Source organism: Phaseolus vulgaris, chromosome 10, assembly GCF_051622355.1.
Source record: "Phaseolus vulgaris cultivar YP4 chromosome 10, ASM5162235v1, whole genome shotgun sequence".
In the NCBI taxonomy this organism is placed as follows: domain Eukaryota; kingdom Viridiplantae; phylum Streptophyta; class Magnoliopsida; order Fabales; family Fabaceae; genus Phaseolus; species Phaseolus vulgaris.
In genome coordinates, this window is record NC_143507.1 from 14121467 (window position 1) to 14138390 (window position 16924).

Sequence of the window (16924 nt, forward strand, 5' to 3'; positions counted from 1 at the left end):
ATCTGACCATCTGCGCTCCAAAGCGATTCAGGTAATCTCTGAGGGACTCTCCATGGTACTGCCTTATATCAAACAGATCATAAGACACCCTGGGCGGTGCCTTATTCACGATGTACTACTCGACAAAAATCTTCGAGAACTGTTGAAAATTGGTTATGTGGCCGTTAGGCAGGCTCACAAACCACTCCATCGCCGTTCCCTAGAGCGTACTCACGAACATCTTGCAGTAGACGGCGTCTGACCCTCCCGACAACATCATCTGCGTATGGAACGTGGTTAGATGAGCCTCTGGATCCTCCACGCCGGTAAAGACAGCCTTAACCGGAACCACGCTCGTGGGAATAGGCGTGTCAGTAATCGCCTGAACAAAAGGCATAGGGAAAACACGAGGTGGCGTCGACGGCGCCACCTCTTCAGCAGAAGAACGCCCTTACTGCTCCTGAAGAGCTTGACGCAGCTCCTCAGTCACCTTGCTAAGCTCCTCGTTCCTGGCGCGAGAGGCGACCAGGTCCTCATGCATTCTCGCCTGCTCTACGCGTGAGGCTTCCACAGTTGCCTGCAACGAACGCATCATCTCTGCCATCTGCGCCATGGTCATGGCGGCGGCGCCTTCGGCAGCAACGGGCGCAACTGGACTTGAACGATTGCTTCTCATTTTTCTCATGAACTCAGCGAATCCCAGAATGCAGCGAACGACACTTCAACCACGATCGAGTCAGCGATCGATCGGAGAAAACTGTGCGAAACTGCGCAAGAAAACTCAAGAACACCGTAAACCTTCAAAGAAAACCACAACTTCACCAGAAACCACCGCTTCCCCACGGACAACCGAACGAGCGAAAGAACTCGAACTTCCACCAAACAAATTACGTGTGAACAGCAGGAAACCTCACTCCACCGATCGAAAACCCAAACGAACGGTATAAAACGCGAATTCACCGAACGAAACTCAAGCAAACAACGAACGATGGTTGCACCAGCACACAACCACGCAGAAAACTTCGAAATCCTCCAAGAACTCACGTTGTGGATGGGAGCAAGTTTTACACGGCCCCACGGTGGGCGCCTGATGATCCTGCCTGTTGACCGGAACGCTGGAAACTGCCTCGTCAAAGGATCGACGTGCGCACCGCTTCTCACCTCCGTTCCTCTTCGAGATCCACCTCAAGAACCTGCAAAGAAACAAAGCGGTGCCGCTGCGGCCGATCGAACTCCAACGCCCAAGTCAGTGACCGAATCACCAAATACTAAGAGAACAAGAACCGTGCAAATCCTCTCTCACAGTCAGCTCTACAACTCGCAAGCGTAAAGAGTATAGACTGAACGTGCGTACCTCAGAAAGTTTGTTGAGAACTCTTATATACCTGGTTGTTTTCTCTCTCCTGGCAGTTACAGACCTGGACACGTGGTTTGCATCTAGTCGTATACGTGCCATCATCTGGAGCCTCCTTGACTTGGCGCTGCTTCTACTCTCATTTTGGCTAAGTTACTTATGCATGGTACTGCCCAGTGCATAGCTAACTTGGGAGTGCAATCTCTACTGGAGTTGGCGAGTTAGGGTGTCCTCATACACCTTCCCTGTGGTCTCGCCGGCCGCCTTCATAATTTGCTTCTCCTTCATCTTCGGCGATGTGCTTTCTCCGGCGATCTCCAACTGCTTGGTCGCCTGAGTTCACATCTGGCGACTTTATATTTAACCCGGTGATCGCCTATTCTGATATGCTGGAGATCGGAACACGCCAACTTAATAACTGGCGGCTTCACGAGCCCCCTGACTTCCTTCCCTTCTGCCAGCCTGGCGCCTTGCCAACACGCCTATACTGTAGCAGGATGCCACGTCATCACTCCCGACTACCAGGGCGGTACAGATCACGAGGAGTACAACACAGGCCTTGGGAACTGAGCATCATCTAGTGTCTTTATTTTTAATCTCGGTAGAATAGGTTTCCTTTTAGCATAATAGGGGGTGTGGTTATCACTTTAGCTTGAGCATAGCCTTTTAGGGTAGGATATTGACCTATCTTCTAGAAGAAATAGGACTTAGGGTGCGACATTAACTTAGTCCATGCCCAAGGCTGCCTCTTTTTAGTGTTTCCCATCCTACCCTTGTTTCTTGATTACCAAGGCACCATCTCCTATAAATAAGGTGCCTTACTCCTTGTATTTTCATGTTGATTTTGAATATAGAAGAAAAACTCTGGACAAATTGTGTGAGGCTTGGTTCTCTAGCTTTAGCTCTTATCTCGGGTGAGTTGAGAGATCTCAGGTGACGGCCCTCCTATACTCATCTTGGAGAAACCATACTCCAAGTGGCGTGTCCATTTTCAATTCCCATCATAAGCTTTCTTTCTTTGATCCTTTCTACCATTCCTATACGCCACTTTCATTTGTGCTTCCTATATTGGTTTTTGTTTCATTTTCCAATTCAGTTTCCATCATGTTATTGTGTTTACTTTCATGTCTTTTAATTTCCTCACTATGCATCATTGTCACCTTATTTTATGATTTTCCCTTTTGCCTTTGGAAGTGTACCTTCACACTTACTTAACCACTTGGTTAAGTTTGTGTCCCGTGGGGATCTTCCCTAGGTCTCTCCATATTGTTGTTCAAAATCTTAATCATAAGTAAAATGTCACCACTAAAATGGAACAATCTAAAATCAACTCACATTAGTCTTAGTGGAAAAGCAAAGAGCAGTAGGAAAGAAAAGGGTTTTTCGGGTTTTAAATATTTAAAAAAAGAGCTTGAAATGACACCTTTTCCTAGTCGTTGATCGTGGAACACGTGTAGGCACCACAAAAAAGGCTATCATAACGTCTTTTCGCACAATGAAACCTTTACGCCTCCGCCTGCTCGGCTTGAGGCTGGAGGGTTGTATACTAGTTGGACGTACTCGGGTCCTGACCCAAGCCCTTAAGCATATTACTTTAGCCCGTTTATTTTTAAAAATAGTTAACACGGCCCAATCAATAAAAGGCCCAATAGTCTGTTAAGAAGTCGGCCTAAATGGCTGGAAAAATATATTAAAGAGCAGTCCCTATCAACAACTAAATGTATAACTGAATCAGTTAAGCACGGATATTTACTCTAAATTCGACAAAAATAAACAGTCAGAGATAATGCTCTACCAACACCCCTAAAATAAATGGGATATATTAACAAAATATCCTTATGGTTGTTAACTCCTAAAGGGAAGATCTACAAGTACTATAAAAAGGCCTCAAGACCCTAAACAAAGGTAAGTGTCATTCCACATATTTCATACTATACTAATATTTATATGTTGTCAACAGGTGGAGCTCCCGTCAATGTGGACATTAAGAATCTCAAAGCGGCAGCAAAAAAGATATCGCCCAAAATCCACCTCCAAGATTCGACCTAGGTCAGCCTGGGAGAACAATTGTCAAATGCTTTCAATTGAAATACGGATTCGGCTTCACGTGCTTACTCCGATTTAATTCATTGCCATAATTCTTCTTGTATTAGTATGGCCCGTTAGACCGAGACCCTCACTCGGCACCCAGTCTAAATCAACCGACATGTCCAAAACCATTACGCCTGAACAGGATTAACTAGACTAATCAACGATCAAGCATTAAGTAATGCACTCCTAAGCATGACCCAACTTCCTAATCCAGCCCCATAACAAAAGGCCCATGGTAATCATATAAATAGGCACAAAGTCCAAGAATCAAGTATGTCATCATCCAGTACTAATAGCACGGAGTGTCGAGTACCAAATTCTCACTTGAGCGTCAGAATGCCTTTTGCAGGTACCATCCGAGCCTAAAGCTACCAAGAAGGAGACGTGGAAGAGCGAGTATGAGAATTCAACTGAGAAGAGGGAATGAGGTACAGACCGATCGAAGGAGTAGTTCGAATCGTTCTCTTGGTCTAAATCCTGTTTGAGAACAATTAGCGCCCACCGTGGGGTCGAGACAATTAGCGAGAAGAATAAAGTAGATGGTGTCAACTAGAAACATGGTGAACGAGAAGATGACTAGTGTTGAGCAGATGGCGCTTTGATGTCTCTACAGAGAGAGATGTCAGAGATGAAGAGAAGAAACAAGGAAACTAAGCGAAAGAATAAGGATAAGATTCTGGCTCTCCGAAAAGAGAATGAAGAAATGAAGAAAAAGCTTGTGCATGAGGGTCCCTCTGTTGGACCGACCAACCTTGCTGGGAGGTCCTTCACCACCCACACCGGCCCTAGAACTGCCGATGAGCCAAAGGATAAGATTCAAACCCAGGAGGCTTACGATGACTCCTATATGAATAGGTTGATCCCTACGACCGGTAGCCGCCACTCATTCACCACTTTGTGATCGGAGTACCACTATCGGCTAGGTGGAAAGGCTTTAACAGGGACCGTTATGACGGTACGATCGAACCTAACGAGCACACGGACGTGTACACCATGCACGTGAGCTTATACACCTCGGACAGTGCAATCCTGTGCTGAGTGTTCCCCACCTCACTGAAAGAAGGTTCCTTGAGCTAATTTACGAAACTTCCTCCAAATTCCATCGACTACTTTGAGACGTTGGTGCCAAGTTTGAGACACAATTTGCTACCAATTAACCGCATGACCTAACTTCCATCTCCTAGGAGAAGGGAGAATCTCTGAGGAAGTTCATGGATATGTTTGGTAAGGTAGCCCTGAACATCCGGAATGTGAGTCTGGACGTGGTCATGCATCACATGGTCACGACCCTACGGCCAGGACCGTTTGCTGACAGCTTATGCATGGAGCTAGTTGCAAACATGGATGAGGTTAGGTGGAGAACCGCTAAGCTCATGCAACTGGAAGGCTGGATGTGCTTGTTGTTGCTGAGGTGTTTTAGAATAGGATCTGGGGTAGATTATGTATGTAAATCCACTCTTAATTGAATCCAAAGCTTAAGCATTCTTAAACCTTTTAATTGAAAGTTTTTTTCAAACTAAGTGAAAAACAACCTGTTGTTTTGTCGAAACAACCGATTGTTTTATACTTAGGTGTTTTGAGAAAGGTTGAAAACTGTTTTTGATGGTTGACTTGCTGTCAAACCAAAACAACCGATTGATTCGAGCATTCAACCGATTGTTTGTTTTGGGACCATAACAAAAAACTGTTTTGTGCTTTGACTATGCTTTAAATGATTTTATAACTAAATACGCTCCAGTTTTAAATGCTTTGACCAGTCTTTGAAAGCAATAAATAGTTTGTTCAGATTGTGTAACAAACAAGAACTAATATTTAATAGAAGAAAAATAGATTTGAGTTTTTCACTGATTTTGATTTCGAAGAGTTGAAGATTGCTTTGAGATTGCTTTGATCAAGAGAGTGTGGAATAGAGTTTTGTTCTCAACAATGGAAAGGAAAACCTAGGGAAATTTGATGAAAACGTTGATCATGGTATCTTCATAGGCTATTCTCTAACTAGTCATGCATACAGAATCTACAACAAGAGGCTAATGACTGTAGAAGAGTCTGTTCATGTTGTCTTTGATGAAGTGGATCGCAAAAGCATTCAAATCTCGAAGAATAGTGCTGAAGAGGATGAATAGAACATCAGTTTGGAGAAGTTGGACATCTGTGCAGAAAAACAACCGGTTGATTGCTCGAAACAACCGATTGAAATTCTGCAGCAAAGTGAGTTGCCCAAAGAATGGAGGATTCCTAGAGATCTGTCAATGGAGAACATCATTGGGCAGATAAAGGAATGTGTCTCTACACGTAGCTCCATCTCAAACTTCTGCAGGCACACTACTTTTGTCTATCAAATTGAACCAAAGTCAATTGATGAAGCTCTCAAGGATGAAAAATGGGTTGAAGCTATGCATGAAGAGCTAAATCAGTTTGCAAGGAATGAGGTATGGTTTCTTGTCCCTAAAATAGCTAAGATGAACATCATTGGTTCGAAGTGGATGTTCAGAAACAAAATGGATGAGGATGGTGTGATCACAAGGAACAAAGCAAGGCTAGTTGCCAAAGGCTACAATCAAGAGGAGGGCATTGATTATGGTGAAACCTTTACTCCTGTTGCAAGATTGGAGGCTGTGAGGTTGCTGCTGGCTTTTGCATGTATGAGTGGTTTTAAAATCTTTCAAATGGATGTCAAAAGTGCCTTTTTAAATGGCTACATCAATGAGGAAGTGTATGTGGATCAACCACCGGGCTTTGAAGATCATCAATATCCCAATCATGTCTTCAAGCTGAAAAAGGCTTTGTATGGGCTGAAGCAAGTTCCAAGGCAGTGGTATGAAAGGCTTAGCAACTTCCTTTTGTCACATGGCTATGAAAGGGGAATGATTGACAAGACTCTCTTCATCAAAAAGTCAAATTCTGAAGTTATCCTTGTGCAAAACTATGTTGATGACATCATCTTTGGTGCTACACAAGATAGTTTGTGTGAAGAATTTGTGGTTGCTATGAAAGGTGAGTTTGAAATGTCTATGATGGGAGAATTGTCTTTCTTTCTTGGATTGCAGATTAAGCAAACAAAGGATGGAATCTTTCTATGCCAATCAAAGTATTGTAAAGAGATTCTCAAGAAATTTGAAATGGAGAGTTGCAAGGAAGCAAGCACACCTATGCCATCAAGCTGCTACATGGATGCAGATGTTGCTGGAAAAGGGGCAGATCAAACAAAATACAGAGGTTTGATTGGCTCTTTGCTCTATCTAACAGCGAGTAGACCGGACATCATGTTTGCGGTATGTCTTTGTGCAAGATATCAAGCAAATCCAAAGGAATCCCACTTCAAAGCTGCAAAGAGAATTCTAAAATATCTCAAAGGACATTAACTATTGGGTTATGGTATCCTTCTCACTCTCCCATTCATTTAATTGGCTATTCAGATTTTGATTTTGCAGGATGCAAGCTAGATAGGAAAAGCACAAGTGGCACTTGCCACCTTCTTGGTTCAAGCCTCGTCTCATGGCATAGCAAGAAGCAAGCTTGTGTGGCTCTCTCTACTGCTGAGGCTGAGTACATAGCTGCTGGAAGGTGTTGTGCACAAATCCTATGGCTCAAACAACAACTTGCAGACTTTGGATTGCAAATCAGCAAGGTCCCTTTGATGTGTGACAATACAAGGGCTATCAATCTTACCAAAAATCAGATTCAGCACTCAAGAACTAAGCATATTGAGATATGCCATCATTTCATCAGGGATCATGTGAGCAATGGGGACTGTGAAGTGAAGTTTATTGAGACAAAACTGCAGCTAGCTAATATTTCTTAGAATATATGGCCTTAAATGAGAAGGGGGGTGAATTGTTTAAGAGGGATTTTCGCAAACTTTGAAGGTATAATGAAATTCAACGCTGAATTACAAAGAAAAGAATCAAGGAAACAAAGAACCAAAACTGTTTTAAGATGATATCAGAAAAACAATCGGTTGTTTTGTCGAAACAATCGGTTGTTTTTATCAGCAGTTTATAAAAACAACTTAAAAACATAATTTAAAGAGTTAAGGGTAAGAGATAAGCACACAAGCAATTTATACTGGTTCACTCTTACACCAAGAGCTACATCTAGTCCCCAAAAACCACTGGGTATTCCACTATGCAATCAAAACCAGATTACAAACACCACACACCAAAGTAGTGACCTTGAACCCCTCAAGAAACACACTACCTTTGGCAAACCACACCAAGAGTGTTGATCTTGAACCCCTCAAGAACACACAACACTCCTTGGAAACACAACTACAGAAATACAGTAATCAAGGAAGAAGGGAATAGAATACACCTGGGTATTACAAAGCTTAAAGTTCAGAATTACAACCCAATCTTATTCCACACACATACGAATGATCCAAAGCTTTTTCAAATCTTAGAAAAACTGTTTTGATAAACTCTTTCTGTTACTTCAAGATTAAGAGCGTAAAACCATCTTTATATAGACCCACCAAGTGGTCAAAAGCATTTAATAAAGGAGCCAAGTTAGTTAGGATCATTTAAAACATATTAAAACCGCTTAACAGAATTTTGTTAAGGTTTGCAGGAAAACAATCGGTTGTTTTGTCGAAACAATCGATTGTTTTTGTTTGACAGCAAAGTCAACCAAGTTTTTCAAAAACAGCTAAGGTAAAACAACCTGTTGTTTTGAAAAACAACCTGTTGTTTTGAAAAACAACCTGTTGAATTTTTTACAGCTTTTTAGAAAACTCATCTTTTCAAAAGGTTAAAGATTCAAATGAACTTGGATCATCTTAAGGAGTGAATTAACAAGTTTCAAATAACTAGACAACACACACACACCCAGCAGCAAGGTCTTCAAGCTTTCCTCTTGGATTTGGAGACATCAAAGCATCTTGTTCAACAATATCTTCACAAAACCACTACCAAAAGAGAGGTTCTTCTTTTTGCGAAATGAGTTAGGTATCCTTGACCTTCAAAATCTTTCCTAAATTTGTTTTAATAACTGTTAGAGTCTATTTCTGAAGACAAATAGGGGGAGAATTGATTGGTTCTTGTGTATCTTTCTCTGGAATTGTTTAAAACTGCTGAAATCTCTAATATCATAATTGTTTCTGCTTCTGCTAATAGAAACAACCGATTGTTTCGTGTAAACAACCGATTGTTTGTCTGGAATATTGTTTTCAACATGTGAACATCTAACCTGCTGTTGTAGTAAACATTGGATTGTATATATGCTGGTTTTAGAAGAACTGCTTCAGATTCAATCAAAAACAACACAAGCAACCAAGGATTTGTCTTCATCAAATAGGGGGAGATTGTTGAATAAAGTGTGTTCAAGCTTTGAAGAATCCAAATCCTTTGATGTTTGATAGAAGGCTGGATGTGCTTGTTGTTGCTGAGGTGTTTTAGAATAGGATCTGGGGTAGATTATCTGTGTAAATCCACTCTTGATTGAATCCAAAGCTTAAGCATTCTTAAACCTTTTAATTGAAAGTGTTTTTCAAACTAAGTGAAAAACAACTTGTTGTTTTGTCGAAACAATCGATTGTTTTATACTTAGGTGTTTTGAGAAAGGTTGAAAACTGTTTTTGATGGTTGACTTGTTGTCAAACCAAAACAACCGATTGATTCGAGCATTCAACAGATTGTTTGTTTTTGGGACCATAACAGAAAATTGTTTTGTGCTTTGACTAAGCATTAAATGATTTTATAACTAAATACGATCCAGTTTTAAATGCTTTGACCAGTCTTTGAAAGCAATAAATAGTTTGTTCAGATTGTGTAACAAACAAGAACTGAGATTTAATAAAAGAAAAACAGATTTGAGTTTTTCACTGATTTTGATTTTGAAGAGTTGAAGATTGCTTTGAGATTGCTTTGATCAAGAGAGTGTGGAATAGGATTTTCATCTTGTATTGATTTCAGATCTTTCTGTAACAAGTGTAATCCTTTTGTATTTTGAGAAAACTATGTTGTGTAAGGCTGGGAAGTGTTGTGTGCTCTTTAGGTTGTCAAGATCAGCATTCTTGGTGGTGTTTGTGCTAAGCCAAAGGAAGTGTGTGTCTTGAGGGGATCAAGGTCACTTCTTTGGTGGTGTTGTAAGTAATCTAGGTTTGATTGCTTAGTGGATTCCCCAGTGGTTTCTTGGAAGACTGGATGTAGCTCTTGGTTTAAGAGCGAACCAGTATAAACTTGTGTGTGCAATCTCTCTATCCCTTGAACTCTTTATTTCAGTTTATATTTGTGAACTGATATAAACAACCAATTGTTTCTACGAAACAACCGATTATTTTTCTGGTGCTGTGCTAAATTGCTTTGTGTTTTTGGAAAACTAAATTCTGAATCAAGTTTTCTTAAAGGAATTTCATTCTAGACTAAAAATTTTGCGAATTCCCTCTTTAAACCATTCACCCCCCCCCCCCCCTCTAGTTTAAAGTCATACATTCTAACACAACAGGTGAATACTATATCTTTCCGATCGAGGATGCCGCTCATCACCTTCACTGAAGAAGATTTCAAGGGTGTTGCCCCTTCGTAGGACGACCCTATGGTAATATCGGTTGATATAGACAACTTCACCATCATGAAGACGTTGGTGGATCAAGGGAGTTCAATGGACATTCTCTACTGGAAAAGGTTCAAGCAGATGAGCATAGCTGAGGAGGAGATGAAGCCATACGACGATCAAGTGGTCGGCTTCTTGGATGAGAGAGTGGGCACCCTAGGGTATACCAGCTTCAGCGAGGGTGAGGCGATCAAGACCATCAAAATCCATACTTGGCGATAGATGTCAACACCTCCTACAACATCTTGTTGGGACGATCGTCCATCAGCAGGTTAAGGGTGATCGTTTCCACACCTCATTTGGCCATGAAGTTCCCGTCGGCATTGGGAGACATTCTCACGGTGCATGTAGATTAGAAAATAACATGAGAATGTTACGCAACAAGCTTAAGGGTAAAGCCTACACAACAAGACACCCATCATGACCGATCCCCTAAACAGAAATCCTCTCGAGGATGGAAGTCCGCCCAAAGAGAGGCTCAACCGGTCTGCAGGGAACATACGGTCGCTTTAGTCAACCTAGATCCCTGAATGGTAGAGCCGAGGCTCGAGGCTAAAAAGGATTTACACCAGATTCCTCTCCTCGATGAGGAACATAGCACCTGTGTAGGAACAACCATAGCAGCAGCTGAGGCCGAGCTGGTACACCAGGCATTGAAGAGAAACGTTGATCTCTTCGTCAGGACAACGTCTGATATGCCGGGGGTGAGCCCGACTATCTTTACCCATAAGCTCTCGATCTACAAGGAGGCGCGTCTGGTAGCCCAAAGGAAAAGCAAGCTAGGGAAGATAAGAGGTTGGCAGCGAAGGAAAAGGCCGAGAAGCTACTGTCGGTCGGGTTCATACAAGAGGCTCGGTACACCACTTGGCTAGCCAATGTGGTCATGGTCACCAAGGCCAACGACAAGTGGAGGATGTTTGTGGACTATACGAATCTCAATAAGGCGTTCCTCAAAGATTCGTATCCGCTTCCCAATATCGACCGGTTAGTGGATGGTGCAGTCGGTGACAAAATTCTCAGTTTCTTGGGCGTGTACTCTGGCTAAAACCAAATAAGCATGCACCTAATGGACAAAGAGAAAATCGCCTTCATGACGGATGATGTTAACTATTACTATGAAGTAATTTCGTTTGGCCTGAAGAATGCTGAAACGACTTATTAGAGACTCATGGACAAGGTCTTCAAGGGGATGATCATCCTGAATTTGGAAGTCTACGTGGACGACATATTCGTAAATTCGAACTCATGTGACCAACACATCAAGACTTGGAAGAAGTCTTTGAAGCTCTAAGGAGATGCGGCTCAACCCCGGGAAATGTGTGTTCGGCATTGAGGGAGGTAAGTTCTTGGGTTTTATGTTGACCCACTGAGGAATTAAGGCAAACCCGGATAAGTGTCGAGCGATAACCGAAATGAGAAGCCCTCAGAATGTGAAGGAGAAGCAACAACTCATCGGGCGTCTTATCGCCTTCTCGAGGTTCGTCCCTTGCCTGGCCTACCGAACACGGCCGATGGTGCAACTGCTTCGTAAAGCAACAAAGTTCATCTAGGATGAGAAGTGCAAAGAAATCTTCCAACAACTAAAAATGTTCTTATCCTCGTTGGCAGTGATTCAGAAACCGAGACCCGACCAACCGATAATTATCTACCTATCAGTCTCAAAGGAGGCGGTAAGTGCAATCCTCATGCAAGAGGTGGGAAGGAAGAGCGCCCTGTTTACTTCGTCAGTCGAACACTCCAAGCTGCCAAGACGAGGTATCAGATGATAGAAAAGGTAGAATTTGCCTTAGTCTTGACGGCCAGACGGATGAGACCTTATTTCCCATTATCATACCATGACGGTAAAAACCGACTACCCAATCTTTAAAATTTTATTTAAGCCAGATCTTGTAAGGCGCATGATAAGGTGGTTAGTGGAGGTCTCGGAGTTCGATATCCACTATGAGCCAAGGGGTGCAATCAAATCCCGATGCTTAGCTGACTTCTCGATTGAGCTAACCCCTCAACAGGAACTTTCAGCCGCATGGACAGTGTATGACGATGGATCTTCTAACAAAATGGCATGTGGAGTTGGTGTCGTCCTCAAGGGTCCGAGCAACCACATTCTCGAGCAGGCACTTAGATTTGAGTTTAAAGCCACCAACAACCAAACAGAGTACAAGGCCATCCTAGATGTCTTATACTTAGCATACGACATCGAAACTTGCGAAGTGACATGCAAAAAGACTCCCAGTTGGTGGTCGGCCAGATAAAGGGGGAGCTCGAAGCGAAAGAGTCGTTGTTGCAAAGATACTACCACACGGTCTCCAACCTCATCGCCCGTTTCCAAAGGGTAACACTGGAACACATCCGTAGGAAGGACAACACAAGGGTCGATGCCTTGTCTCGACTCGCTACAACTAAAAAGAAGAGCCACCACATATTTGTGGTACATATTTATCTAAAAATCCTAGCGTAGGAGAGGTTGAATGCCTGGCCATAACTGAGGCCGACACTTGGATGACTCCGATCATTCAGTACCTGGAGCTCGGCATATGCAAGCCAGAGGAAGAAAAGACGATGAGGCAACAGTGAGCCGAGTATACCATGATCGGACATGACCTCTACAAAAGAGGGTACTCCAGGGCGTTACTGAACTGCATCACGAAGGAGCAAGCAAAGTATGTCCTCGGAGAAATACATGAGGGGGCATGTGGGAACCACTCGGGTGCACGAACGATGGCAGCCAAGGTCCTCAGGGTTGAGTACTTCTGGCCGACCGTCCAGAGTGATTGTGCAAAATACGTGAAGAAATGCACTAAGTGTCAGGAATACGACCCCCTGTCTCATTTCAAACCCGATTCGTTCCACAACATGGTGTCTCCATGTCATTCGCCATTTGGGGAATGGACATCATCAATCCCTTCAGCCTGGGCAAAGAACAAACAAAATTTCCCTTGGTCGGGGTGGATTATTTCACCAAATGGATCGATGTCGAGCCCCTCGCCTCCATCTTGGCCAAGAATGTCCAAAGTTTCGTGTGCAGAAGCATTGTATGTCGGTTTGGAGTTCCCCACACCATCATAACTGATAACAATCAACAATTCATCGACCGAGGACTCTGGTCCTTTTACGAGGATCTTGACATAAAATTGATAACAAGCTCGGTCGAACACCCCCACACTAATATACCCATCCAGATATACATAAGCAAATTGGGTCACCTTAGGGTCTACCCAGTCAAGCCCCGAAAGATGGGACGACTCCTCAATGGGATCTGACCGGTTGACAACGCCTACAAAAACCTCCACAGAGGCAACGTCTGAATTGCCCCGACCGATAAAGGCTCGGTTGTAGAGGAGCCAGAAGAAGATGAGGAAGGAGAAGAAGACGAGGAAGAAGACGAAGACATGGCTAACCTCTCAGAGAGTAAGGAAAGCAACGTGCTAGGATGAGTGAGTTTCGGATGTCGGAGTAAGTAAAACATTAACTCAGAACTGTAGGGGACCACTATTTATAACCTTTGAAAGGGAAGGGAGACAAAGCGTCATTCTCGTCCCAACCATTGGATCTCCCTTGATCCAACGGTCCATGACGAATGGCGCCAAAAAACCTAAGTCATCATTACAGGTCATGTCACACGTTTGGTGTTACCAATGTCATGTCTCACCTCGGGAAGCTCAACTATCACAAAGATCTCGGATAAAGACTCTTCGAATTAACCACTCTCGAGCCTGGGGGCAAGTGTACTGGTATGACCCATACGACCGAGACCCTAACTCGGCACCCGGTCTAAATCGACCGACATGACCAAAACCACTACACCTAAATAGGATTAACGAGACTAATCAACAATCAAGCACTAGCTAATGTACTCCTATGCATGACCCAACTCCCTAATCTGGCCCAATAACAAAGGGTCCATGGTAATCATATAAATAGATTCAAAGAATCAGGTACGTCATCATCCAGTACTAATAGCACCGAGTGTCGAGTACCGAATTCTCACGCGTCGCAATGCCTTCTGTAAGTATCACCCGAACTTGAAGTTAACAAGAAGGAGGCGTGAAAAAGCGAGTAGGAGAATTCAACCGAGAAGAGTGAGGTAGAGACCGAGATCGACCGACTGAAAAAGTAATTCAAATCATTGTCTTGGTTCCAATAAAAACACTTATGAAAAGCTCTTATGGACACTTTCCGAAATATTACCGAACTATTGGAAACAAGTTTTAAACAAATGATGAATATTTAATGAAAAATTAAGGAGAATTTGTGACAGCATTTACCAAATTAATAGAAAATAAAAAATGTAAAAAAAGAGAAAATAATGAAGTAAATACTCCTTACTCGGTTAAGCATAACTTGCTCTGTTAGGCAACATAAATTTCATACTCGTTTATGCTAAAAAGAATAAAAACAAACATACTTGCTCTGTTAGGCATAACTATATTTATTGAAAGGTAAAATTGCTGTATCTTACTGAAAAAATTAAAAATTATTAAAAGGAATACTTAATCTATATTATTATACAAATTGAAAATAAGTAAACTAAATGAAATATTTAAAAACTTAATTAAGGAAAAGAAGTATTCAGAATAGTATTTTAAGTAACCGCATCTATCGAATGGCAGGGTGAAAGAAAACCACATAATTTGTGAGACATTGACCTAATCAAAAGAAAATCTTTCGGTAATTCCCACTCTCCAAACTATATATTGTGCCTCTTTCCACAAACGCGTTAGGCAAACGACGTGTGAGTGACGACGAAGGACCCCAAACGCAACTGCGTTTTTCGTCGGTGATGCGTTCGTAACCTTCACCACTAAGCAACCAAACAAAACTAATAAATATAAATTCAAAACTCCTCCCATTCTTCCTTTCATATTTTCTCTCTCTAAAGCTAAAACCAATCCTACCCCTTTCTCTCTCCAGAACCATGTCTTCCACAGCGCCTCCCGTCCTACCAATTTCCAACGCCCAACCCGCCGCCGCAGGAGGTCCCGGCGCGGTGATGTCCGAGGCTCCTGCCAACAACCCCGCCTTCCGCGCCTTCATCAACAACCTCTCCGCCTCCCTTCGCCACGGCCTCGACCAGCGGCGCCCCTGGACGGAGCTCGCGGACCGCTCCGCCTTCTCAAAACCGGAATCATTCTCTGAAGCCACGCTCCGCGTGCGCAAGAACTTCTCCTACTTCCGCGTCAACTACTACGCCGTCGTTTCGTTGATCCTTGCGATCTCGCTCCTCACCAATCCCTTCTCCCTTGTCCTCCTCGCCGGCCTCCTCGTCTCCTGGACCTTCCTCTACCTCTTCCGCCCCTCCGACCAGCCTCTCGTCATCCTTGGCCGAACCTTCTCCGATTTCGAAACCCTAGCTATCCTCTCCGCGCTCACCGTCTTCGTCGTCTTCCTCACTAGCGTCGGCTCCGTCCTCATTTCCGCTCTCATGCTCGGCGTCGCCGCCGTTTGCCTTCACGGTGCATTCCGCGTGCCTGAGGATCTTTTCCTCGACGAGCAGGATGCCTCTCAGACCACCGGTTTCCTCTCCTTCCTCCGCGGCCCCGCCGCCGCTGCCGTCGCTGCTGTTCCAAACGTGGCTGCGCGAGTCTAAGCAAGGAATCCTCAGATCTGACACTCTCCCGATCCGTTGATTTTCAGTGCCTTGAAGCGACAAGAATGTGGAAATGTAGTTTCTCTTTTATCTGAATCCTCAGATCTGATACTCTCTCCCCAATCCGTCGACTTTTGGTGCCTCTAAGCGGAATGAAAGTGGAAATGTAGTTTCTCTTTTGTTTTTTGTTTAAATTCCTTTATCCGTATGTACAGATTATATTATACATAGAGTGAATAATGAGAATTATCATGGTATATGTATGGATCTTTGTTGTTTTTTTATTTTTTTTATATACGTGATTTGTTGATCCATCGAGATCTGTCAATTTTAACAATTTCATTCTGTGATTTGTTTGATTTCTGGAAATCTGGGATCAACAACCTTAACGGTATGATCAATAACCGTATTGTGTATTGGTTTAGCAAGTATATGTTTGTAAGATTTCAGTGGCTCTGCTTATTGTTTGAATTTGAAGATCTCGTTGAGGGATCTACGATTTTTCGTATTCCCAATGTATTAACTCATTTTGTTTCCTTTTTTTGTGTTTGATTCCATGGAAATTAATAGTGATGTATTGCTGCTGCCTAGATATCATCATATCTGGTGTGAAACAGAATCGATGTCAGGTATAATCTTTAGAACAGTGTTAAATTTCTTATATGTTTGAATGATATGACTTCTATTGTTTTTCAGAATTATGTTGTTCGATTAATGTGGTTCCAGTTATCAAATCTTTCAGTGTTTATAATATATTGTCAACAACCTCATAATCTGAATACTTCATGTTCGTTTGCGGTGGATCTGTTGATTATTTCATCATAGCACTCCTTGCATAGAGCCCTTAGTAACAACTGCTACAAGGTTATTTCTTGTGATTTATGTGTGAAGATGCATAAGCAGTGTTAGATATAAAGGTAACATGATGTTTTCAAGTTTATTTGTGAATAGTTCAGTTTATGTGATGCATATTTCAGTTTATTACATTTTCATAAGATTTCTGGTTTTAACTTTAGATGTTTTCTGGAAGTGGGATGAGGGTTTTATTTGAGTTCTGGTGATCATATTTTTCATTTTTATCATATATTTCTCCTTTAAACCTCAATATATATATATATATAGTTAATTTGGGCAGGAGCAAGGTTGGATTTTGTTGATTTGTATAATAAATAATTTCTATTAATATTAATACGAATATTTTGAGCTACCATTTCAAATTCGATTGAAGAGATTTAAGTCTTCTCAGTTAGTTATGTGCTAAAATAATTATTGAAACGGGTTACTTAACTTTTCGGATGGCAATGTCACATTGGTAATTATTGAAGCGAGTTAAACAATGGACCGTTTAAATTTAAAATAAGTGT

At 42.4% G+C, this 16924-nt stretch overlaps 1 protein-coding gene across 1 annotated transcript; it reads left to right on the top strand.

Annotated features, from left to right (window-relative positions):
* Positions 1 to 14588: 14588 nt before the first annotated feature.
* On the top strand, positions 14589 to 15823 carry LOC137818372 (PRA1 family protein B4). The gene has a single exon (XM_068621753.2). The coding sequence runs from the start codon at positions 14889 to 14891 to the stop codon at positions 15558 to 15560; it is 672 nt and encodes a 223-aa protein (XP_068477854.1). The 5' UTR covers positions 14589 to 14888; the 3' UTR covers positions 15561 to 15823.
* The last annotated feature ends 1101 nt before the right edge of the window (positions 15824 to 16924 follow it).

Bases quoted from the DNA above. Each gene is read 5' to 3' on its own strand.
- LOC137818372 (XM_068621753.2), top strand. From the start codon at position 14,889: ATGTCTTCCACAGCGCCTCCCGTCCTACCAATTTCCAACGCCCAACCC.